We start from the raw sequence: 26,486 nt of genomic DNA on the forward strand, positions 1-26,486 counted from the left end.
TCTGCCAGGTAGTATTCCTATGCTCTGCCAGGTAGTATTCCTATGCTCTGCCAGGTAGTGTCCTATACTCTGCCAGGTAGTGTTCCTATGCTCTGCCAGGTAGTATTCTATGCTCTGCCAGGTAGTATTCCTATGCTCTGCCAGGTAGTGTTCTATGCTCTGCCAGGTAGTATTCCTATGCTCTGCCAGGTAGTGTTCTATGCTCTGCCAGGTAGTATTCCTATGCTCTGCCAGGTAGTATTCCTATGCTCTGCCAGGTAGTGTTCCTATGCTCTGCCAGGTAGTGTTCTATGCTCTGCCAGGTAGTATTCCTATGCTCTGCCAGGTAGTGTTCTATGCTCTGCCAGGTAGTATTCCTATGCTCTGCCAGGTAGTGTTCTATGCTCTGCCAGGTAGTATTCTATGCTCTGCCAGGTAGTGTTCCTATGCTCTGCCAGGTAGTATTCCTATGCTCTGCCAGGTAGTGTTCTATGCTCTGCCAGGTAGTATTCCTATGCTCTGCCAGGTAGTGTTCTATGCTCTGCCAGGTAGTGTTCTATGCTCTGCCAGGTAGTGTTCTATGCTCTGCCAGGTAGTATTCTATACTCTGCCAGGTAGTGTTCCTATGCTCTGCCAGGTAGTATTCCTATGCTCTGCCAGGTAGTGTTCTATGCTCTGCCAGGTAGTATTCCTATACTCTGCCAGGTAGTATTCCTATGCTCTGCCAGGTAGTATTCCTATGCTCTGCCAGGTAGTATTCCTATGCTCTGCCAGGTAGTGTTCCTATGCTCTGCCAGGTAGTATTCTATGCTTTGCCAGGTAGTATTCTATGCTCTGCCAGGTAGTATTCTATACTCTGCCAGGTAGTGTTCCTATACTCTGCCAGGTAGTATTCTATGCTTTGCCAGGTAGTATTCTATGCTCTGCCAGGTAGTATTCTATACTCTGCCAGGTAGTATTCTATGCTTTGCCAGGTAGTATTCTATGCTCTGCCAGGTAGTATTCTATGCTCTGCCAGGTAGTATTCTATGCTCTGCCAGGTAGTGTTCTATGCTCTGCCAGGTAGTGTTCTATGCTCTGCCAGGTAGTATTCTATGCTCTGCCAGGTAGTATTCTATGCTCTGCCAGGTAGTATTCTATGCTCTGCCAGGTAGTGTCCTATACTCTGCCAGGTAGTATTCCTATACTCTGCCAGGTAGTATTCTATGCTTTGCCAGGTAGTATTCTATACTCTGCCAGGTAGTATTCTATGCTCTGCCAGGTAGTGTTCTATGCTCTGCCAGGTAGTATTCTATACTCTGCCAGGTAGTGTTCCTATACTCTGCCAGGTAGTATTCTATGCTTTGCCAGGTAGTATTCTATGCTCTGCCAGGTAGTATTCTATACTCTGCCAGGTAGTGTTCCTATACTCTGCCAGGTAGTATTCCTATACTCTGCCAGGTAGTGTTCCTATGCTCTGCCAGGTAGTATTCTATGCTTTGCCAGGTAGTATTCTATGCTCTGCCAGGTAGTATTCTATGCTCTGCCAGGTAGTGTTCTATGCTCTGCCAGGTAGTATTCCTATGCTCTGCCAGGTAGTATTCCTATGCTCTGCCAGGTAGTATTCCTATGCTCTGCCAGGTAGTATTCCTATGCTCTGCCAGGTAGTATTCTATGCTCTGCCAGGTAGTATTCCTATGCTCTGCCAGGTAGTGTTATTAGTATGTCACTTGTTTTGTTTGCCAGAAGGTGTGTTGAGATAATGTGCTCTCTGTCTGTCTGTCTGCCTGCCTGCCTGTCTCAGCTCACCTAGATGCCAAGACGGCCGGAGAGCTCTCCACTCTGTTTGACGTGGGAGGAATTGTGGGTATGTTCCCTTTTTTAGTTTTTTCAGTGGTTGTTTTTGTATCTGTTCTTTTCATGTAGCTTCATGATGTCTAAACGAACCATATAACTTTCTTATGATCTGGATGTTTCTGCACCTTTGTGTGTGTTTTGTGTCAGAGATTTGTTTTATTTGTGGAGATTATCGTTGGAAACTAATAGACATCATTCCTGCATCATTGGAATAGAACTACCCTCAAACCACTCCTATTGTCTTGATTGTTGTGCTCATCACATAGTCTCTGTCTGTCTGTATAGGGGGAATCCTGGCTGGGGTCATATCTGATAAGCTGGGAAAGAGGGCCACTACCTGTGCAGTGATGCTGCTGCTGGCTGCTCCTACTGTGAGTCAGTCTCTCTCTCTCTCTCTCTCTCTCTCTCTCTCTCGGTCTTGCTCTCGGTCTGTCTCTGCCTCTCTCTCTGCCTCCCCCTGTTGTACAGGACAGGAATCACAGTTGATCATCTCAATGAATACAAATATGAGCATGCATCATGAACCTTACAGGACATGTACACTGAGTGTACAAAACATTAAGAACACCTTCCTAATATTAATTTGCACCCTCCAGTTTTGATCTCGGAACAGCTTCAATTGGCTGCTAATCAAGTTGGCTGCTAAACATGTGTATGTGACAAATAAAATGTGATTTGATTGGTCGGTGCATGGACTCTGCCAGGTGTCGAAAGTGTTCCACAGCGATGCTGGCACATGTTGACTCCAATGTTTCCCACAGTTGTGTCAAGTTGGCTGGATGTCCTTTGGGTGGTGGACCATTCTTGATACACACAGGAAGCTGTTGAGCGTGAAAAACCCAGCAGCGTTGCAGTTCTTGACACAAACCGGTGCGCCTGGCACCTACTACCATACCCCGTTCAAAGGCACTTAAATATTTTCTTTCCCGTTCACCCTCTGAATGGCACACCTACAAAATCTACACTGAACAAAAATATAAAAAGTAAAGTGTTGGTCCCATGTTTCATGAGCTGAAATAAAATATCACAGAAATGTTCCATACGCACAGAAACCTTATTTCTCTCAAATTTTGTGCATGGATTTGTTTACATCCCTGTTTGTGAGCATTTTCTCCTTTGCCAAGATAATCCATCCACCTGACAGGTGTGGCATATCAAGAAGCTGATCAAACACCATGATCATTACACAGGTGCACCTTGTGCTGGGGACAAAAGACCCCCTAAAATGTGTAGTTTTGTCACACAACACATTGTGCAATTGGCACGCTGACTGCAGGAATGTCCACCAGAGCTGTTGCCAGAGAATTTTATGTTAATTTCTCTACCATAAGCCACCTCCAACTTTGTTTTAGAGAATTTGGCAGTACGTCCAACCGGCCTCACAACAGCAGACCACGTGTAACCACGCCAGCCCAGGACCTCCACATCCCGCTTCTTCACCTGCAGCATCGTCTGAGACAAGCCACCCGGACAGCTGATGAAATGGTGGGTTTGCACAACTGAAGAATTTCTGTACAAACTGTCAGAAACCGTCTCAGGGAAGCTCATCTGAGTGCTCGTCATCCTCACCAGGGTCTTGATCTGACTACAGGTTAGCGTTGTAACTGTTTTCAGTGGGCAAATGCTCACCTTCAATGGCCACTGGTACACTGGAGAAGTGTGCTCATCACAGATGAATCTCAGTTTCAACTGTACCGGGAAGATGGCACACAGCCTGTATGGCGTTGTGTGGGTGAGTGGTTTGCTGATGTCAACGTTGTGAACAGAGAGGCCCATGGTGGCAGTGGGGTTATGGTATGGGCAGGCATAAGCTACGGACAACGAACACTATTTCATTTTATCATTGGCAATTTGAATGCACAGGGATGCCTGGATGAGATCCTGAGGCCCATTGTCGTGCCATTCATCCACCGCCATCACCTCATGTTTCAGCATGACAATGCATGGCCCCATGTTGCAAGGATCAGTACACAATTCTTGGAAGCTGAAAATGTCACAGTTCTTCCATGGCCTGCATACTCACCAGACATATCATCCATTGAGCATGTTTGGGATGCTCTGGATCGACGTGTGTTCCAGTTCCCGCCAATATCCAGCAACTTTACACAGCCATTGAAGAAGAGTGGGACAACATTCCCCAGGCCACAATTAACAGCCTGATCAACTCTATGCGAAGGAGATGTCGTGCTGCATGAGGCAAATGGTGGTCACACCAGATACTGACTGGTTTTCTGATCCATGCCCCTACTTTTAGGTATCTCTGACCAACAGATGTATGTCTGTATTTCCAGCCATGTGAAATCCATAGACTAGGGCCTAATGATTTTATTTCAATTGACTGATTTCCTTATATGAACTGTAACATCGTAAAAATTGTTGCATGCTGCGTCTATATTTTTGTCCAGTATGTTTCAATTGTCTCAAAGCTTATAAATCATTCTTTAACCTGTCTTTAACTTCCCCTTCTTCTACACTGATTTTGAAGTGGATTTAACACCTGGATTCACCTGGTCAGTCTGTCATGGAAAGAGCATTTGTTCCTAATGTTTTGTCCACTCAGTGGACACAGGTGTTCTTAATGTTTTGTCCGCTCAGTGGACACAGGTGTTCTTAATGTTTTGTCCACTCAGTGGACACAGGTGTTCTTAATGTTTTGTCCGCTCAGTGGACACAGGTGTTCTTAATGTTTTGTCCGCTCAGTGGACACAGGTGTTCTTAATGTTTTGTCCGCTCAGTGTACACAGGTGTTCTTAATGTTTTGTCCGCTCAGTGGACACAGGTGTTCTTAATGTTTTGTCCGCTCAGTGGACACAGGTGTTCTTAATGTTTTGTCCGCTCAGTGTATTTGATAGCTGTTGTTTTTTGTTCTTTGTTTCAGCTTTATGGCTTTTCTCTGATCAGTGAGTTCGGACTGGGACCCACCATCGGTAGGGATAAATTCTCCAGTTTGTGTTGAGGGATTGACTGAATCCCACTCTTGAGTCCATTGACTTATACAGATATTGGCTGTGCTATTTTGACTGTCAATGATTTACAGGTGAACAGTGTTATGTCACAAGCTTGGTTGGTTTTGACATTCAACCAACGATCAAGTGAATGGTGTTTTGATGTGCCGTGTACCTCCTAGGTATGCTGCTGGTGTGTGGAGGGCTAGTGAATGGACCATATGCCCTTATTACAACAGCAGTGTCTGCTGATCTGGTGAGTGTGTGTGTGTGTGTTGCGAGTCTGTCTCGCTATCCTATTACACTGTTTATAATCCTCCCTGGTTTTATCTTCCTAACCTTTTTTAACGGCCATACTATTTCAGTATTTCCTGTGTGTGGGCCTCTCTCTGACCTCAAATCCTGTCTCTCTCTGTTTTGACCTTTTTGACTCCAGGGAACACACAAGAGCCTGAAGGGCAACTCCAGAGCCCTTTCTACTGTCACAGCTATCATCGATGGCACAGGATCAGTAGGTTAGTCTCTCAGCCTCCTCTCCGGGTCACCTCCAGCCCTACCAGTAGATCCTACATGATAAATTAGCTCCACAAGGCGGTAGCTAATGGCCACGGGTTGCTTTCCAATTCAGCATAGGACTATCTCTGTGACTTACTAACTGTCCTGGGATTGATATGTTTTCTTCTCAGGTGCAGCGATTGGCCCCCTCCTGGCAGGAGTGTTGTCGTCACGGGGATGGAACCAGGTCTTCTACATGCTAATGGCAGCTGACTTCCTAGCACTGTTGGTGTGTGCGGAGGCAAATCTTCTAAATATTTGACCTGAAATGTGCATTAATGTGTGTGTGTGGATTTCATAGAATGAGGTTCTAGTGTGTGTGGATTTCATAGAATGAGGTTCTAGTGTGTGTGGATTTCATAGAATGAGGTTTTAACGTGTGTGGATTTCATAGAATGAGGTTTTAACGTGTGTGGATTTCATAGAATGAGATTCTAATGTGTGTGGATTTCATAGAATGAGGTTTTAACGTGTGTGGATTTCATAGAATGAGGTTTTAATGTGTGTGGATTTCATGGAATGAGGTTTTAATGTGTGTGGATTTCATAGAATGCGGTTCTAATGTGTGTGGATTTCATGGAATGAGGTTTTAATGTGTGTGGATTTCATGGAATGAGGTTTTAATGTGTGTGGATTTCATAGAATGCGGTTCTAATGTGTGTGGATTTCATAGAATGAGGTTTTAACGTGTGTGGATTTCATAGAATGAGGTTTTAATGTGTGTGGATTTCATAGAATGAGGTTTTAATGTGTGTGGATTTCATAGAATGAGGTTTTAATGTGTGTGGATGTGCTTTTTCTGTAGCTGTTGCTGCGGCTGGTGACTAAGGAGCTGACCTCTTCTAACGTAGTTAAACCTCGTTCTGGCAGCACAACAGTAGAGTAAGTGACTTCTCTCTGTTTGGTGTGTATTCTACTTATTGTACTAGGGTGGTGTCCAGGCTTGATAATCATGATTGAGGCCACTGATCATGTTCTATGTTGATGTTCTACGATCATACCACCAAGACATGCTAACCTCCTCTGTTATTGGTCAAAGTGAGATGTTACCATGTCTTGGGGGTATGATCTTTGACCCTCTGTAACTTTCTCAATCATCATTATTCACGATTCATTCAGGATTATCTGTAATCATGGTAGCATCCACATTATAGTAGAAGTGTTAAGAAATGTATTATATTGTTATTTATAATAAAAGTTAACTCCAAAATGACACACTACATTATTTACCATTTAATTTCTATTGGGCACAAAATAATCTGAAACACAACTAAAACTAATTGCAAATGCATCCAACAAGTTTGTAGTCACAAGCTTGATGTAGTCATTGCGCCCTAGGAATACCGGACCAAATACTACACTTCTGACTACTTTATTTATAAGACTCTTTAGAGGTGTCAATTTTGACGTTTAACTTTTTGAGAGAAGACAAATGTATTACTTGTTAAACAGAATCTCTTTCTTTGAGCAATTGTACAGTGGCAAGTATGTGAACCCTTTGGAATTACCTGGATTTCTGCATAAATGTTTCTTAAAATTTGACTAAGTCACAACAATAGACAAACACAGTGTGCTTAAACTAATAAACACAAATTATTGTATTTTTCTGGTCTATATTGAATACATCATTTAAACATTCACAGTGTAGGTTGAAAAAAGTATGTGAACCCCTAGGCTAATGACTTCTCCAAAAGCTAATTGGAGTCAGCTAACCTGGAGTCCAATCAATGAGATGAGATTGGAGATGTTGGTTAGAGCTGCCTTGCCCTATAAAAAAACATTTACAAAATTTGAGTTTGCTATTCACAAAAAGCATTGCCTGATGTGAACCATGCCTCGAACAAAAGACATCTCAGAAGACCTACGATTTAAGATTTGTTGACTTGAATAAAGCTGGAAAGGGTTACAAAAGTATCTCTAAAAGCCTTGATGTTCATCAGTCCACGGTAAGAGAAATTGTCTATAAATAGAGAAAGTTCAGCACTGTTGCTACTCTCCCTAGGAGTGGCAGTCCTGCAAAAATGACTGCAAGAGCACAGCGCAGAATGCTCAATGAGGTTAAGAAGAATCCTAGAGTGTCAGCTAAAGACTTACAGAAATCTCTGGAAGATGCTAACATCTCTGTTGACGAGTCTACAATACGTAAAACACTAAACAACAATGGTGTTCATGGGAGAACACCATGGAAGAAGCCACTGCTGTCCAAATAAAACATTACTGCACGTCTCACGTTTGCAAAAAAGCACCTGGATGTTCCACAGCGCTACTGGCAAAATATTCTGTGGACAGATGAAACTAAAGTTGTGTTGTTGTTTGGAAGGAAAACACAACACCGTGTGGAGGAAAAAAGGCACAGCACACCAACATCAAAACCTCATCCCAACTGTAAAGTATGGTGGAGGGAGAATCATGGTTTGGGGCTGCTTTGCTGCCTCTGGGCCTGGACAGCTTGCGATCATCGACAGAAAAATGAATTCCCAAGTTTATCAAGACATTTTGCAGGAGAATGTAAGGCTATCTGTCCTCCAATTGAAGCTCAACAGAAGTTAGGTGATGCAACAGGACAACAACCCATTAGACAGAAGTAAATCAACAACAAAATGGCTTAAACAGAAGGAAATATACCTTCTGGAGTGGCCCAGTCAGTCCTGACCTCAACCCGATTGAGATGCTGTGGAATGACCTCGAGAGTGGTTCACACCAGACATCCCAAGAATATTGTGGAACTGAAACAGTTTTGTAAAGAGGAACGGTCCAAAATTCCTCCTGACCGTTGTACAGGTCTGATCCGCAACTACAGAAAACGTTGGTTTGAGGTTATTGCTGCCAATGGAGGGTCAACCTGTTATTAAATCCAAGGGTTCACATACTTTGTCCAACCTGCACTGTGAATCTTTACACAGTGTGTGTGTTAAATAAAGACATGAAAAAATATAATTGTTTGTGTGTTATTAGTTTAAGCAGACTGTGTTTGTCTATTGTTGTGACTTAGATGAAGATCAGATGAAATTATAGGACCAATTTATGCAGAAATCCAGGTAATTCTAAAGGGTTCACATGCTTTTTCTTCCCACTGTATTACTATAAAATAATATAATTATCAAAATGTTTTGACCATACAATATAGCTCAATATTTTAATTATTTTATACAGTCATTTTTGCTCATCTTTATCAAGGTGTTAATAATTTCGGAACCCCCTGTATGTCACAGAAAAACTGATAAGTCAGTCAGATGAACTCGTGGATACCATTTTCATGTCTGTGTGTATTATGACGGAAGTTAGAGGTGGTTTCGCGAGTCAATGCTAATTAGCGATAGTACGATGATTGGAAGCTTCAAGGTTATTATAGTAAACGAAAACTGAAACTAAAATTGGAGAAATATTTAGTAAACTGAAATAAAATAATTAACTTTTGAAAAACTAAAACTATACTGAAACAGGGCGGCAGCGTAGCCTAGTGGTTAAAGCGTTGGACTAGTAACCGAAAGGTTGCAAGTTCAAATCCCCGAGCTGACAAGGTACAAATCTGTCGTTCTGTCCCTGAACAAGGCAGTTAACCCACTGTTCCTAGGCCGTCACTGAAAATAAGAATTTGTTCTTAACTGACTTGCCTACTAAAATAAATACTGAAACTATAAATACTATTATATTTCACTGTGAAACAAACTAAACTAAAAAAACATGTTTAATTGTATTTTTTTTTTCTTCTTCTAAAATCAAATCGGGTTTTCAACCTTTTTTTCCTAATGGGGTTTGTGAGCTTTTGAATCTGGCGGGTAAATGCTGACAGTAGATGGCAATCTTTCAAATAGGCCTGGCTTGTGCATCACTGTCACTCGCTAACAGTAGCTAACAGGGACAAAATCTGAGGGAGGTCGCGGACCATAGCTGTGAACAATGACGGCAGCAAACCCAACACCAGCAGTGGCCGATCGCAAAAGGCAAAGTACCGTATGGGATTATTTTGAGTACATTGCAGGAAAGGACAAAAGATGGCGGCGAGGGACAAAACAAGGCAGTTAACCCACTGTTCTTAGGCCGTCATTGAAAATAAGAATTTGTTCTTAACTGACTTGCCTAGTTAAATAAATGTTGTTGTTTTTTAATACAAAAAAGGGGAAACACCCAACCAATGTTAAAGTTCATCTGAACAGCACCCACAAAGAATTTCAGGATAAAGACGAGGTGAGACGGGCATTTTTTTATTACATTTATTTAGTTTTTGGAATTCGGGTCAGGATTCAACTCCTAGTATCATATGATCACACATAAGACATGGACAATTGGTTTAAATTAGTATTAGCATTAACAAACAAGACGGGTGTGAACAGCTTGGGGTCGCATGGGTCGGGGGTTTGTTACTATGCCGATAAATGACAATATCCATCTGGAACTTTGCCACCTAGGAAATGTGTGTGACCAAACCATCTCTAAAAGTACTGGAGTACCCCTGCTATAGGTCTACAACACATACATGGCATAAGGCTACTCTCTGTCCCTAACACTAAAACTGAAACTAAATCATATAAAGACTAAATAATAAATGCTTTTATCAAACTGAAATGGAACAGGTAAATCAAGTCGGAAAACTAACTGAAACTAAACTGAATTTCAAATAGAAATAAAAATGAATAAAAATCACAAAACTATAAGGTACGCTACAGGTACGTTAGCGTATGCATAAAAAGGTGTTATCCACGAGTTCATCTGGCTAAGTAGAAAAACTGCTTAATTGCCAGAATCTTACATGCTTTTTATTAGAAAAGGTTTTAACAAATTCCATGAGGAAATCCATATCAAATGATCTACTATGCCACGTTCAATCCACCAAATTCCTAGGTATCCTTATTGAGGGAAAAAAATCGTATTTAAATTCTCTCCGATAAAATTGCAAAAGCTATCGGTGTCATGGGACGAGTTCAACATCTCATCCTAAGAAAATATTTGTTTTTATTTGTAGCCTAATACACCTTAATCTGTTATTTTATCTCAGATTGCAATATAGTCTGGGCCACTACTTATAAAAACAATCTCAATAACGTCTTCCTTCTCCAAAAACTTTTTGTGAGGATAGCAACTCACTCAGATAGTCGTGCCAGTTCCTCGCCTTTTAAATCGTCAATATTTATGTCAAGCAACTTCAAGTGTGTCTGTTTTTGTATTCCAAATCAAAATGAATCTACTCCCTGTTTCTTTCCAAACACTATTCAAATTCAATATTCAGGTTCATCATTATTCTACAAGAACTGCCAGCGATCTCCACATCCATTTTTTCCGTACAAGATTAGGTCAATCTTCCATCACATCTGTTTTTTTTGGAACAGTCTCCCAGACCATCCAATGATGTATATAAACCCTGGATTGTTGGTGCTTAGTATTGGCCATTTGAAGCCACCAGTCGGCCATATTGGCGCTCCACAGTAGGAGCAGTCTTCCATGTGAATGCATGGCATTGTACAGTATTTCAATTAAATGTTTCAAGGACAAAATTACATGGATTTAAGTATTTTTTTGTTGCTGTAGTGGGGTCAATAACACTAGTAATCTCAAAAAAATTATACTTTTAAGAAATATTTTTTTAATAGATTTTTTTCAGTTTTTTATATTTATGTTTAGCTCACATAATATAATTTAAAAGTGTGCGTTATGGTGTATGTAAAAGATGTTTTTACAATGGTGGGGGAGTGCCAAGATGGAGGAACGGTGGCTTCAAAACAGCACCCGCTGTTAGTCATCTAGTGTATATATATAAGTTATTGGAACCACACTGCAACTCCTTCAAATACAAAATTAACGAATATCTACTAGACATTCCATACAATGACTCATCCCAATAACCTTCTGCCATATATCCATACAAATTATGCTGATTTGTGATTTGGACTGGCTGAGAAAAGCTGCCTGCCTGTCTGTCTTGTCCCGACTCCCGATCCCTACACGTTCATTACTGTGGGACAGCTGGAGATCGAATTTCAATATTGAAACAATGTTGCAAATGTCAGAGAGAAAGCAAGGTTTATTCAAATCTCCACTATTGTGAACCAATTGCTAGTCTAAAAGAAATGGGAGATAATGTCTAGATGCTTTTTATAGTGGAGATCAAGTTTATTAATTGCCTGGCTGGGCTGATGAGACAGTGGATTGCACAGTGAGATGGAACAGAGTAAATAGCCATTTCAGCATCATAGATTTAGCTGGTGGTAACTTGTGGAATAGACACTGGGCTGGAATGCAGTTTTAACCAATCATCATTCAGGATTAGACCCACCCTTTGTATAAATCCCATTATTAACTGGGTGGTTCGAGCTTGAAAGCTGATTGGATGACAGCTGTGGTATATCAGACCATATACCACGGGTATGACAAATCATTTATTTTTACTGTCCTAATTACGTTGGTAACCAGTTTATAATAGCAATAAGGCACCTCTGAGTTTGTGATATATGGCCAATATACCACGGCTAAGGGCTGTATCCAGGTACTCCGCGTTGCGTCGCGTATAAGAACAGCCCTTAACCGTGGTATATTGGCAATATACCACACTCCCTCGTGCCTTATTATTAAATAACCTTCTGCCTATCTGTCACTCAATTATTATTGGCCATATACCACACCCCCTCGTGCCTTATTACTTAGGCAGAAGGTTATCTGTCATTTATTATTATTCATTTAACTTGAACCTCCTTTCTCTTTATTTTTTTACCTGGTTCATCATGTTTCCATTTTTTCTTTCTGTAAATCTATTTGTTTCTTATATAAGGATACTTTTTTTGCTTTTGTTCTATAAACATTTGAAAGTGAGAAGGTCCTTAACGAGCATCTCATGTTTTTTTTACCTCATGCAAATAAATAAATCATAGTCACTGATCAACTTCTGTTTTTCTCTTGTAGAATGAAGGAGCACTAAGCACTTTGCACTAACTCCAGACAGAGGAGTGAACAGACTGTCCCTCAGCACAGACACACACGCTGCATCTTATACCACTAACCTGTACCTCCGTCCAGTAACTGAACTGAGCTAGTGTGAAGAAGCAGCACCTCCTTAGAACTGAATTCAAGCCGATTGAAGATTCGGTAACAAGATAATAAGCAACCAACCAAGCCATCCAAAGTTCCTCTGAGCACGTACCACTAGAACGTTTGTTTTACTTGTTCTACAGCACACTGGGCCTTAAAAATATATATATATTTTACTGTCAGGTCTGCCTTATGGAACCAAAGATTGTGTGGAAATGCATTATAATTTATATGAAATTATGATTATAATTTTTTTTAAAGTTGGCATTATATTATTCTGTTCTGTGGTGTATTTTCTCTGTAAATGAAGTATATGCAGGTACTGATATGTTGTATTTTTATATGATCACCAAATGATGTTTATTATGTTTGGTGACTTCAATCCTATGAATGTAACATTTGTGATAGAGTATGAAATTCTATATACCAACTCTAACTGATGAGGGGATCAATCATTTCTCAATAAGCTTTCTTTAGGCAGTGCAATGTTGAAAACGATAGTGATGTTATTTTATGTAGATGTAGAATATATCAAATGCCATCATCCCAAACCTTAAATGCTCATATAAAGTGAGTTAATTTATTCTGCCTCTAGAATGTGAACATTTTGAATGTGTTCCTTTTGACTAATGCCTGCTAACTCAAGTCCTTTAGAGTGTAAAAAGCACAAAATGCCAAATGAGTGAAGAAATGTAGGTGATAATCATCTTTAAAAAAAAAAAATCTATATTCTTAACTTTCATGATGGCACATGATGCAGAGGCTGTGGTCAATTCCAATTCATTTCCTGTATTAAACAGAATTGAAATGGAATAGACCCCATCCAACATCATGTCCATTTTATTTATGTGGAGATGGAGCACATCTTGGTGGAAGATAAAACGTTCATCTAAGTGCTTCAGTGGTAGTACTTGAAATACTGTGTGCCTTTTGTTGTTTTGTCGGGCAGTTGCTTTGTTCAGTTACGTATATGTGAGTCTTACTTGATTACTATAGCTACATGGTCTTGGTGACAATTGTAGATTTGTAATGACCTCTTGGTATATAAATCAAATAAAAAGATGGCATGTCTGCGTTACCAAATTCTCTGGAAGCCTCTATACCCAAAGCAAAATATCTCAATCTTGGTTTCGAAGCATAATGTTGAGTTGTTTTGTCAACCAGGCTAAATGTGCTCCAGTCAGGGTGGAGAGTGGTCTGAAGTATCTGTCTCAGCTGGAGGTGGCAGATAAAAACAAAAAACTACACTTTCGACAACTAGTCCTCCACTGAACTGACTCATTCTCTCTCATACTGCAGGACAAATCACATGGTTTATTATTTTCTGAAATGGTCCTGTAATAAACATTAACAGTCCTTAACAAATCAGTCATTATAACTGGTGGTTAGCTGCTCATGTTGTGCCTAAATAAACCAGAAGGTAATTATTCAGGATTATATGGCTAAATTCAATTAGTGTTTATTGAAGGTATAATTAGTATATTGTTTTGATCGTCGATGACTCATCTGACATGCATCACAAAACAACTGAGCTGACTCGAGTCTGCAAAACTGGATATGTTACCGAGTGAAGCTCACAGGCGGGCGCCCACGCAAGAAACTCAATTCAATTTGAAACGTCCCTTTTCACGGTGCTTGCTCTTGGCTTTGGTTATCTCTCGTTAGCTCATATCCTACAGTTTATATAGATAGACGATTTTAATAGCTATACTCAGGATAGAATTTAGCCTGTGTTTTTAAAAGTTGAATGAACGTAGCGGACAGACAGATCGACTGCGTTCTGGGGGTTGTGTGGGCGACCTGCAGGCAAACCTTTCCCAGCTGCGCCTGCTTCCTTGAGGAGACCCAGTAACTATGGCGATGAGAGCGAAAAAACGCACTGGGCATGCCAGTTCAACGTTTAATTTTGATTTAGGCCTACATGTGGTTGAGTTGTCAACTAACGTGAATTCAACGTGAAATCAATCAAACATTTCACCCTGTCATTGGATTTAGGTTAAAAGTGAAAAAAAAGACGAAATTCTCTTAAATTGATGACTTTGCTTATTCCAAACAGTTTTCCACATTGATTCAACGTCATCACATGGCATTTTTTGGTTTAAATGACAGGTTAACAACGTTGATTGAAGCAGTTTTTGCTCAGTGGGAAACTATAATTCCTGCTCTCCAGGGTATGTGCGATTATTGAGGGAGGCTGAGACGGACGGGAGGGGGGGAAGAAAGTGAGTTTATGAGATGAGAGATAGCTAGGTAAGTGACGGAGAGAGATATAGAGAGATGATGTTGAAACGCTAATTTAATTTCCCCATTCAAAGACGCACCGACGGCTCTGGGGGGGGGGGGTGTCCAACTCGACCACCGACGGAGCGGTAGCCTATAGCCCGCATTCCGAATCCTCGACCTAGGCAACGGCGAGAGACGCTAGAGGGGAGGAAAGAGAGATGGGATCAGCTTCGTCGGTGAACCGAGTAATCTACCTGGACGTCGATGGCAGAATTCAGAAGGTAAACTGTCAATCAACCGTTTTATATCGTGTCAGCCTGTTTCATCATCAACTACTACACCCTTCCATGTACCTTGCAAGAGGTCCAATATTGCATGAGAAATTAGGAAGAAAGGTGCAATGATAGTTTTGCTTTATATAGGATAACCTCAATTATCATACTATTAATAATAACAATTCAATGAAAGTATTCTCACATGTTGATGCATATTGAAAAACAGAATTTTCAGAAAATCCTGTACATTGGACACATTCACAGTCATCTCTTGCTTCTTATGGTGAGTTCTCATAGTTCTGAGCTGTAGTCCGAGTTTGACTGTGTTACATTGTATTTTTGTCATTAGGTCTGGTTGGTTTCACATTGCCAAATGTCAAACGAACAAAAATTGCAAAACAAAACCACGTGTCCATGCAAGTCATTTGTTTATTGGACAAATAGGCCTATGCTCACGTTAAATCAATGTATGACTATCATGAAGCATCACTTCATTTAAACTTTCGATTTGGTCTTCCAACAACATGCGGGAGGAAACAGCGCAATAGCCGCTCTAAATGCGACGTGAATAGTCTATATTCAGTAGCCTATCCCTGATATAGCTCTCCCCTAATCTGCATCGGATGCGCTCATGTATGAGCTGCAAATCACATCATGTTTCAGAGATGTCAAATTATGACGAGTGCATCATGTTGTTGAACGACCAAAGCGAAGTAATAGATGGGGACACACAAGTGATACTTCATGATAATCATAAATGGATTTAACGTGAGCATATTTGTCCAATAAACAAATGACTTGCATTAGCATGCGGTTTTGTTTTGGAATTTTATACTGAACAAAAATATAAACGCAGCATGTAAAGTGTTGATCCCATGTTTCATGTTCTGAAATAAAATATCAGACATTTTCCATACGCACAAAAAGGTTATTTCTCTAAAATGTTGTGCACAAATTTGCTTACATCACTGTTAGTGAGTATTTCTCCTTTGCCAAGATAAACCATCCACTTGACATGTGTGGCATATCAAGAAGCTGATTAATCAGCATGATCATTACACAGGTGCATCTTGTGCTGGGGACAATAAAAGGTCACTCTAAAATGTGCAGTTTTTCACACAATACAATGCCACAGATGTCTCAAGTTTTGAGGGAGCGTGCAATTGACATGCTGACTGCAAGAATGTCCACCAGAGCTGTTGCCAGAGAATTTAATGTTAATTTCTCTACCATAAGCCCCCTCCAACGTCATTTTAGAGAATTTGGCAGTATGTTGAACCGGCTCACAACCGTAAACCACGTGTAACCACGCCAGCCCAGGACCTCCACATCTGGCTTCTTCACCTGCGGCATCATCTGAGACCAGCCACCCAGACGGCTGATGAATCTGTGGGTTTGCACAACGGAAATATTTCTTCACAAACTGTCAGAAACCGTCTCAGTTAAGATCATATGCGTGCTTGTCATCCTCACCAGGGTCTTGACCTGACTGCAGTTCAGTGTTGTAACTGACTTCAGTGGGCAAATATTCACCTTCGATGGCAACTGGAGCGCTGGAGAAGTGTGCTCTTCACAGATGAATCTCAGTTTCAACTGTACCATGAAGATGGCACACAGCCTGTATGGCGTTGTGTGGGCGAGCGGTTTGCTGATGTCAACTTTGTGAACAGAGAGCCCCATGGTGGCAGTGGGGTTATGGTATGGGCAGGCATAAGCTACGGACAACGAACACTATTGCATTTTGTCGATGACAATTTGAATGCACAGAGATGCCGTGACGAGATCCTGAGGCCCATTGTCGTGCCATTCATCCACCGCCCTCGCATCATGTTTCAGCATAATGTGAAACATGATGCAGCCCCATGTAACAAGGATCTGTACACAATTCCTGGAAGCTGTAAATGTCCCAGTTCTTCCATGGCCTGCATACTCATCAGACATATCATCCATTGAGCATGTTTAGGATGCTCTGGATCGACGTGTACGACAGCGTGTTCCAGTTCCCACCAATATCCAGCTACTTTGCACAGCCATTGAAGAAGAGTGGGACAACATTCCACAGGCCACAATCAACAGCCTGATCAACTCTATGCAGAGGAGATGTCGCGCTGCATGAGGCAAATGGTGATTCGTACTATCGCTCAAAACTGTGTGAAAACGCCCTTTCACTCTCTCAATTTCAATTCAATTTAAGGGCTTTATTGGCATGGGAAACATATGTATACATTGCCAAGCAAGTGAAATGGATAATAAACAAAACATGCACTGTAAACATTTTTTCTCTCGCTCTCGCTCGCTCGCTCTCTCTCTCTCGCTCGCTCTCTCTCTGTCTCTGTGTGTGTGTGTAACATTTGCTTCTTCAGCAAATCAAGTTTTGAAACATTGCACTATTTTTATGAACCTGCGTGGAATGGCAAAATACTTGTAGATGTAGCGTAACATTTTGGTAAAAGCATGATAGCCTATCAATAATTTAAGTGGGCAAAATAACAGTCTTAGAGCTAATAGTTTTTGCGGTTGCTTAGAGGGAGGGAGTACAGGTTGAAGAATAACTCCTTTGAGGATTAGCATGAGAGAACCAGCTTTTTACTGGCTCTACTTTGCTGGACCATTGTATAGTTCTGGGATAGCTCTGGAACAGTTCTGGGACAGTTCTGGGATAGTTCTGGGATAGTTCTGGAACAGCTTTGGGACAGTTTTGGGACAGTTCTGGAACAGTTTTGGGACAGTTTTGGGATAGTTCTGAAAGTTCTGGAACTGTCTATGTAGACTGCCACTACCATGTTCTGTCGTTTTAAAACATGTATGTAGTTTACATCTCTTTATTATACCCGCCATGCTGGATTCTAGAGATCGATTGTTCAGGTTTCTTACTCGAGCAAAACCTCAGCAAATCTTAACTGGAGATACATCTAAAACCTTTGATTAAATCACGTGGAATACTTGCTATATGACACCTCAAGTGACATACATGCATCTAATATTAGGATTTGGCACAAAGACAATTTTGATAATGTGGCCACGAACTCCCTAATCTCACCCAGTCTGTATCTGTTGTACTCCATGTCAACTACCCCCCACAAACACAGCTGGTATAGTGGGTCTAGACCCCGTCCAGAGGTCTGTTTACACGTAGGCCTACACCCAGTGGAGTAGAGGAGACTGAAGACCAGGACCATAAAGAAGCCATATAAAGACCTTTTATGATGCTCCGATGGCTCTTTGCATTTATTGCAGTTCGTGTCACTTTTTCTACAGTTTTTCTATAGTTCTCTTTTTGATGTTTCTCTGTGAGCTTGTTTGGCCAGTTGTTATAGGATATGCTGTGGTGTGTAGGCTAGTAGTCTGTGAATCCACATCTGTGAGCTCATAGAGAGAGATCCATTTATTTCTGTTTGAGCTGTTGTGCTCTATTTCTGATGTTGATCTGTTTGTTCGTTTGTCATTGGTCAGTTGTTGCTTGGGAAAAAATATGGCACCTTGTCTCTTACTCTCTACCGCTGTCATTCTCTCTCTCTCTCTCTCTCTACCGCTGTCATTCTCTCTCTCTCTTTCTCTCTCCCACTGTTATTCTTTCTCTCTCCTGCTGTCGTTCTCTTTCTCTCTCCTGATGTAATTTTCTCCCCCTCTCTCTTCCTCTTGTGTCTGTGACACTTCATTTTCTCATATTGTTACTGGTATCAATCTCTCACACCCACATTCTCTCTCTCCTTTCCTTTATCTCTCTCCTTTCTTTCCCTCCCTCCCTCCCTCCCTCCCTCCCTCCCTCCCTCCCTCCCTCCCTCCCTCCCTCCCTCCCTCCCTCCCTCCCTCCCTCCCTCCCTCCCTCCCTCCCTCCCTCCTTTCCTTTGTCTCTCTCTCTCCTTTCCTTTGTCTCTCTCTCTCCTTTCCTTTGTCTCTCTCTCTCATTTCCTTTGTCTCTCTCTCTCCTTTCATAAGGCTAGCTTTTTCAAACAGAAATTGCTTCCTGTAGCACTAATTCCAAAAAGTTTTGGGACACTGAAGTCCATGGAGAATAAGAGCACCTCCTCCCAGCTGCCCACTGCACTGAGGATAGGAAACACTGTCTCCACCGATAAATCTACGATAATCGATCATTTCAATAAGCATTTTTCTACGGCTGGCCATGCTTTCCACCTGGCTACCCCTACCCCGGCCAACATCTCAGCCCCACCTGCAGCAGCTCCCCCCCCCCCCCCCGCTTCTCCTTCACCCTAGACAGCTGATGTTCTGAAAGAGCACCGTACCTTCTCCACTATGCAATTTTGTCTGTTTGTAACCAGCTTTTTGTCTGTTTCCTTAATCCATCTCGGGGCAGGGCACTTTCTAAGGAGCATCTTTCTCATTGGATTGTTGAGGCTATCTCCCTGGCACATGACAGCAAAGGACAAGGGTTGCACATTTATCCGGGTTACCGGATAGACCCTGTGGGTTTGAGCCTTGGGCTGCCATGGTTCATCGACTCTGGTCGATGATATGTAGCGTGCATATGCCGACAGGTGTTCTGTTGTTTTGGACTTGCGGTTTCTGACATTTCAGGCTTGCAAGGTGAGTACTGTTCTTGGAACCGTGGGGTCTATGGACTTGAGCTGCAGTGGCAGCGTGTCAGTCCGCATGGCCAAGTTGCAGCAGGTTTTGGTTCCCTATATGGGTCTCTGACAGTTTAGGTCTCATGAGGCTTTGACAGTTCAGGCTTCTCGGGTAAGTATTAGCGGAAAAGGAGGCTTCTGTCACCCCTATTTGGAGCCTCTGGAACCTGTGTGTGCTTGGGTTGCTGTGGGCTCCTAGTTTGGTACCCTCTGAGCCGGCTTGGGGTGTGATTGTATGTTTTACAGAGTGACCGACTGAAAAGAACGTACAGTTATGAATATAACTACTGTTCCCTGAAGGAGAGAATGAGGTTTAACCAGTGGCGACCCTTCATTCAGAGCCCCACCTGTTTTGAGCCCCACCTTTTTAGCATGTTATTTTGACATTAATACGTGTCACACATCAATTTGCAAACAATGTAATAAAGTGGCATACAAACTTGGTCTCTTTTTTGCTTTCTTGAGTAAGGCCGCTCCAAAATGCAGGTGTTTCAGCCTAGCTCAGTGCTTTCTGTGGTGGTGGGGAAGCCAGCGGAAAATACACAGTGTAGGGGTTGGTAATGTTTTCAGTTGCGCCGTGATTGGGTAATGTTCTCTAGTTGCGCCGTGATTGGCTCAGTATTCTGTCATTCATGGGGACACTACATCACCGCCAAGTCTAAGGGTAGAGCTCGAAAATTCAAGCCCCTTGGGTGCTGCCATAGAGTTACGTTAGAAGTTCCCATGCAAGAATGCTCAAGGTCATTGGCCACAGATAAAATCACGTCAAATCACGTTATCTCTACAGTAGCTTTGATTGGACTGTCAACATCATACTTTCAAAATCTTAGCTAGCAATCTAGCAGTCATCATCACGAATCAAGTCGACAATCTATTGGCAAATGCTTTTTAATCCTTGTCATATGAAGAGAAATAATGAAGAGAAATTGTAGATAAAACGTATTGGTGTTCATTGGACATAAACATTACACGACAAGTTGGAAATCGCTAATTCAACAACGAGAGGTTTGGAAGGAATTAGTGGCTAACTGCAAGCATTTGCAAAGCAATCACTAGCCTGCTATTCAGTGGAGCGGGCTTGTGGTTCCAAGTCTGGGTTTAAGGGTCTCTTTTCCAAGCTTAAAAGGATAAACATTCCACATTGCCAATGCTGTCAATCCAGCATAACTTCTGCAGTGCTCAAAACAACTGTAAACTCAGAACTGGGAAATCTGACTTCTGTGAGTTTAAGACAACTGTAACTCAGGAAAAAATGAGTTCTGACTGGGAAAAATACGTTTTGAACGGTCATCCAACTCAGAATTGCAAGTCGAGAATTCGGGCCTCTTCCAGAGCTCTGACCTGAAGATCACTGACGTCATCATGATTCGACCTTGTTTTTTTCCGTGTTCCCAGTTGTCTTGAAAGCACCATAAATCCAGAGAATTCCAGACTTTGATGACAAAATTTGCCTACGAAGGACCGCCGTGCCACCTTCCTTTTCAAGTGAGCACAGCAAGCTGTTAGTAGCCCATGTGCCTCCCCCTAATAATTTGGTCCCTGTTTTGACTTCGTGGTGCACATATAGCCTATAGCCTGTTTTAGAGAAATGTAATCACCGAATGTTGTAAGAGCTTTCATTGTCTTCTTATATGCTCCCTTTATTTATCCTACGGTTCTGACTTGGTGTACAGGGAGAATACTGTAAGAACGGCCCATGTTCTGAATTCTGTCGCTGTACATTTCAAAAGTACTGAACAAATAGTTATATTGACAACGTCCATGTAGCTCGCTTATTAATGTCGTAATCTAAATTATGGATTGCCTGTTATCCGCTCGTCGTCCCCTTATGCCATAGCTTGTACATCTCAATTGTCAGTAGAAACCACATTTGTTTAAGCAAGTCAGCCATATCAGCTATGGTTTTTTTAAAGGCAGTAAATTAGGCTGAATTAACTGTTACGCTGGCAGACAAGGTCGCCGCTGATCGCCAGGTGTAGCAGTGGTAAGGTGTTGGGACTCTGCTTTTGGGACAGCGTTATGTAGGCCCTAACAGTTTGTGGGCACCATTTGTCACCGTTATTCATGTATCGTTTAGTGTTTTGTTGTGGAGTGGCTTTGCCCCACCAAGATTTACACTCCAAATCCCCACTGGGTATAGCATATTTTGGCCCCGTGCCGTCAGGGTGTTTGGGCTTGATGAAGAGCGGTACTGAATGGAGGAAATGACTGTAAGCCCCGGTATTATAGACAGGAAGGCTATGCTTCCGAGGGCGGGCTCGGCATCCATTTGGGCGTGATTTGTTTCTTCAGGTGAATATGATTGGTCGTTGACTCCCCATAGTATGGTATACCTCATTCCCTTCTTCAGAGAACAATAGTTACATTCATAACTGTACGTTTTGAAAAAACGTTTTTTCTTCTTTTAATTCTACCCTGTTATGTCACAGAGAAGCATTTTCTAGGACCTTATCTTTATAACCTCATATCATAGAAATGCACTGTTTTCACATAATGTAGACACTGGTTTCGTTCCGGAGATAACAATTATGAGATTTTAAAGTGGCGGAATTGCCCTTTAACGTGGCACTTGAAAACGCTCTTGATCTAATGCTTGACTCATAGAACAGCTACAGTAAGTGTGTCGTTGTATGCTTTTTTTTTTTACCCTCCCGCGTCACTTTATACACAGAAGATCCCCGTTAAACATAGAATCACATGGTTTATCCACGACCTCCGATAACTGCAGAACAAATTTGACAAAAAAATGCAAAGTTGACAATGTCTTTACAATTGATATAAACAAGCAACGCATTAAAAAAAAAATCTGGGTCAAAGTCATCTGTCTTGGTGAAGCTGGTTAGTGAAGCTGGTTAGTGAAGCTTGGGGCTGGGGTTGACACTAGAAATGACTGACTTGTCACTGTTGCTGACGGCACTCAACCTTGTTTGGAAGGCAATACAAGGAGAAGGGTGAGGGCGGGATCGGGGGAATCTGCATATTTGTCATTAAAAGAAAAGCCCAGAATGGGAGACCTGCCAATAGACACCAGGCAGAGTCCTTTTCAAATCAAATTGTATTTGTCACATCCCCTGAATTCAACCCGTCTACCCTGACCGTGAAATGCTTACGAGCCCTTAACCAACAATGCGGTTTGAAGGAAATAGAGGTAAGAAAATATTTACTAAATAAACTAAAGTTTAAAAAATGTAATAAAAAGTAACACAATAAAGTAACAAATAACGAGGCTATATACAGGGGGTACCGGTGGTGGGTTTTGTCCATTTTCTCTCACACACTACTCTGCGGACTGTTGTAGAACAAGCGGACTAAATACACTGGTTTGCTGTACCACCCTGATCATTAGGAAAGTATTCCACATCTAGTAACAGTATCAGCATCTCCAACATCTATTTACATAATACTGTATGTGTCAACATTTTCAATATATTCTAGAAATGCTTTCTCCCTTATATCCACACACATGATGGTTGTTATATGAACATGAATGTTTTGCCTCACATGCCAAACATGATGTACTAAGTGTGGACTCTGTTTTACATTTTGACATCATTATATATTTTAGATTATCACTATGTTGCATGCTACTGTTCCCATAGGTGGTCTTCAGCAGATTCTGCAGCCGGTACGATATCAGAGAGTTATTTTGCACCGCTCTGGGTATCCCAAGGTAATGCTTTGCTCAGCCCTCTTTTCCTCTCTTTAGTCTTAAGTCATTGTCTTGATCCTTTTAGTTTTCATGTACGCTTGACTGGTTTTCTACTAAAGCAATAAGGCACCTCGGGGGTTTGTGGTATATGGCCAATATACCACGGCTAAAGGCTGTTCTTATGCACGACGCAACGCGGAGTACCTGGATACAGCCCTTAGCCGTGGTATATTGGCCATATACCACAAACCCCCAAGGTGCCTTAATGATGTTATAAACTGGTTACCAACGTAATTGGATCAGTAAAAATGCTATAACACGGCTGTCAGCCAATCAGCATTCAGGGCTCAAACCACCCAGTTTCTAATGTTGTTTTGACAATCACTTCTATTAGATGAGGACATAACCATAATGAAAAGATACAAGGTCATAGGTCCCAGTAGTCTTGACCAATCTCTCGCTTGGTTTCTTTGATTTGATATTTGGAATGTGCCAAAAACACCTACACCCTCTTCATTGAACTTTAGTGGGACACATCCTCAGAGAGAGTGTCCCTGCTTTGTCTGTTTTGGACAGGAACACCACCTTGTCTCTGCTGGACTCCACAGGAGCCATGGTGTCCATCGACCCCACCATGCCACACAACACCGAGAGGTAGGCGCTGCCGCATTCACATTTACAGCAGAACATTTGGTCCGTGAAGGTACAATCTGTAATTTCAGCAGCCTAAGCTCACAAGCATAATAAATTATGTTCTTCAAGGGTTAATGGTTATATCATTGAAATGTCCATTGAACAGAAGGACATATCCCAGATTGTGCCCTATTGCCCAGGGTTAGTAAAAAACACTATCAGATCCAAGGTCAGGGTGAAACAGTGAGCCAGATACTGCTCACTCTCTCTCTCACACACACACACACACACACACACACACACACACACACACACACACACACACACACACACACACACACACACACACACACACACACACACACACACACACATCCACCAACGTGTCCTCACACTTCAGACGCTGAGTAAGACAGTGGGAGGAAGAGGAGAGGACATTGACAGCACGTCTAATTAGAAGGAAAGGAGGGACGTACAGTATTTGAGTGCTGCACCACTTCCTGTCTAAACTTGTGTGTGTTTGTGTGTGTTAAAGGTCACCGTACAGCGTGGTGCCCCTGACTGGTGGACAGCTAGCTGGTGAGTCCTAGTGGGCCAGGGGGTTTTCACACGCTGGCTACGCAAATAAACACACATGGCTGACAAGCACATACCAAATTAGCATATCTTTTTTCTTTATTTAACTAGGCAAGTCAGTTAAGAACAAATTCTTATTTACAATGACGGCCTACCCCGGCCAAATCCAGACGACGCTGGGCCAATTGTGCGCCGCTCTATGGGACTCCCAATCACAGCCAGTTGTGATACAGCCTGGATTCGAACCAGGGTGTCTGTAGTGACGCCTCTAGCACTGAGATGCAGTGCCTTATACAGCTGCGAGCAGGTGTGTGTATGCTCTCAGTATACTGCTGGGAGCATACACACACACACACCACACACACACACACACACACGTGTTCATTTTGCCATTATTTAGTCTTAGTTATTTTGACTAAAATATAATTTTATCATTTGAATAACGATTTAGTCTAGTTATTGTAAAATTATGAAGGCAGTGGGCCATTTTAGTCAACTAAATGCCCTTTATTTTAGTCACATCACATTTGTATTGCCTCATTAACCTATATTAAACATAAATCCCCGACTTCCATGAGCACAGACACACATCGCCTTGTCCTACACTCTTAAAATAGAAGGTGCTATATAGAACCTAAAAGGGTTCCTCGGCTGTCCCCACAGGAGAACCCTTTGAAGAACCCTTTTTGGTTCCAGTTAGAAGCTTTTTTGGTTCCATGTAGAACCCTTATTATTGTTACTGTTAAAGGAAGGATCCTGAATTTTCTGCATTTTGTTCAATAGAGATTCATTTGCCTACATCTTGATGTGCACTAATATCATAGGCTAATTTACTTTGGGGCTAATTCACCACATTAGGAAGTGAAAACTCAAAACAAATGAGTTAGATCGCTAACACTAAATATAATACCTACTGCTATGTATTCATCTAAAAGTACATTTAAACTAGTTGCTATTGAGCTCAATAGTAAGAGATAACAAATTATAATTATACCCAACAAATGATAATTATACCCACAGAAAGCGAACAACAGTAGTTGTTTCCAAAGATATATACTGTATGTATTTCCCGCAAATAGATTTTGAAATGATATATAGTACAATCAGAAGCCCTTTTCTGTCTCCCGGAGTGCACATCAAGAGGCTCGCTCATCACAGCAGCAGGCCCCAGTGGAACAGGCCCCAGTGGAACAGGCCCCAGTGGAACAGGCCCCAGTGGAACAGGCCCCAGTGGAACAGGCCCCAGTGGAACAGGCCCCAGTGGAACAGGCCCCAGTGGAACAGGCCCCAGTGGAACAGGCCCCAGTGGAACAGGCCCCAGTGGAACAGGCCCCAGTGGAACAGGCCCAGGGACTTGGCAGACACTTTCATTACAGGAATCATGAGCATAATTCACTTTACTGTTTGACCAAATCATGATTTTAGCCACCACAAAAAAAAGTGATGTTTTGAAACTTTTGAGTGTGGTGGCCGTGTAATGAATGTTCAGCTCACACTGATACGACCAATAAATAGAAATGTAACTCGCACAGCCAAGTCAATGGGTCGCAAAATGCCACTATATGGTTGCAGTCTGGAGCCCTGTCCCTTGACATACTGTAGCTGTATTGTAATCAAAGGTCTGTCAGTAGTAGTGGTCTGACAGGTTGTAGCAAATTAACTAGCTAGCATTATCTATCTGTTATTACCTGAGCGTATTATGCTCTAAACGTGAATGCAACAGCGTCTACCTCTCTGTGTGGCGTGGTGGAGTCGATGATATATATATATATATTGACATAATGAGCTTTCAGATGTCTCTCCATGTTGGTAGTATTTTTCCCAATGATGTACAGTGACTTAGACCCCTTTTTCCACATTTTGTTACGTTACAGCCTTATTCTAAAATGTATTGCATTGTTTTTTCCCCTCATCAATCTACACACAATACCCCATAATTTATCAAAAAAAAACTGAAATACCACATTTACACAAGTATTCAGACCCTTTACTCAGTACTTGTTGAAGCACCTTTTGGCAGTGATTACAGCATTGTGTCTTCTTGGGTATGATGCTACAAAGCTTGGCACACCTGTATTTGGGGAGTTTCTCCCATTCTTCTCTGCAGACCCTCTCAAGCTCTGTTAGGTTGGATGGGGAGCATCACTGCACAGCTATTTTCAGGTCTCTTCAGAGATGTTCGATCGGGTTCAAGTCCGGGCTCTGG

General features: G+C 41.9%; 2 protein-coding genes across 4 annotated transcripts in view; both read left to right on the forward strand.

The window, feature by feature from the left end:
* Positions 1 to 13,413, forward strand: part of LOC120058567 (glucose-6-phosphate exchanger SLC37A1-like) — a 32,850-nt gene extending 19,437 nt beyond the window's left edge. The window contains exons 13-20 of the mRNA XM_039007354.1: positions 1,763 to 1,825; positions 2,101 to 2,186; positions 4,694 to 4,742; positions 4,943 to 5,016; positions 5,197 to 5,275; positions 5,447 to 5,544; positions 6,121 to 6,197; positions 12,210 to 13,413. Of these exons, the coding sequence (XP_038863282.1) occupies positions 1,763 to 1,825; positions 2,101 to 2,186; positions 4,694 to 4,742; positions 4,943 to 5,016; positions 5,197 to 5,275; positions 5,447 to 5,544; positions 6,121 to 6,197; positions 12,210 to 12,225 (542 nt within the window). The 3' untranslated portion in view covers positions 12,226 to 13,413. The remainder of the gene's footprint in view (positions 1 to 1,762; positions 1,826 to 2,100; positions 2,187 to 4,693; positions 4,743 to 4,942; positions 5,017 to 5,196; positions 5,276 to 5,446; positions 5,545 to 6,120; positions 6,198 to 12,209) is intronic.
* A 490-nt stretch (positions 13,414 to 13,903) lies between these two features.
* On the forward strand, positions 13,904 to 26,222 carry LOC120058571 (high affinity cGMP-specific 3',5'-cyclic phosphodiesterase 9A-like). 3 transcript variants are annotated; one of them, XM_039007358.1, is made up of 5 exons: positions 13,904 to 14,839; positions 23,022 to 23,092; positions 23,615 to 23,725; positions 24,240 to 24,283; positions 25,411 to 26,222. In XM_039007358.1, exons 1-5 carry the CDS (start codon positions 14,777 to 14,779, stop codon positions 25,686 to 25,688), a joined length of 567 nt encoding a protein of 188 aa, XP_038863286.1. In that variant the 5' UTR covers positions 13,904 to 14,776; the 3' UTR covers positions 25,689 to 26,222. The 3 variants fall into 3 exon arrangements, with proteins under 3 accessions (XP_038863286.1, XP_038863288.1, XP_038863287.1); XM_039007360.1 differs by having other exon boundaries at positions 13,910 to 14,839; positions 23,648 to 23,725; XM_039007359.1 differs by having other exon boundaries at positions 14,810 to 14,839; positions 23,599 to 23,725.
* The last annotated feature ends 264 nt before the right edge of the window (positions 26,223 to 26,486 follow it).

The sequence above is a fragment of the Salvelinus namaycush genome, chromosome 13 (genome assembly GCF_016432855.1).
Source record: "Salvelinus namaycush isolate Seneca chromosome 13, SaNama_1.0, whole genome shotgun sequence".
NCBI lineage: Eukaryota > Metazoa > Chordata > Actinopteri > Salmoniformes > Salmonidae > Salvelinus > Salvelinus namaycush.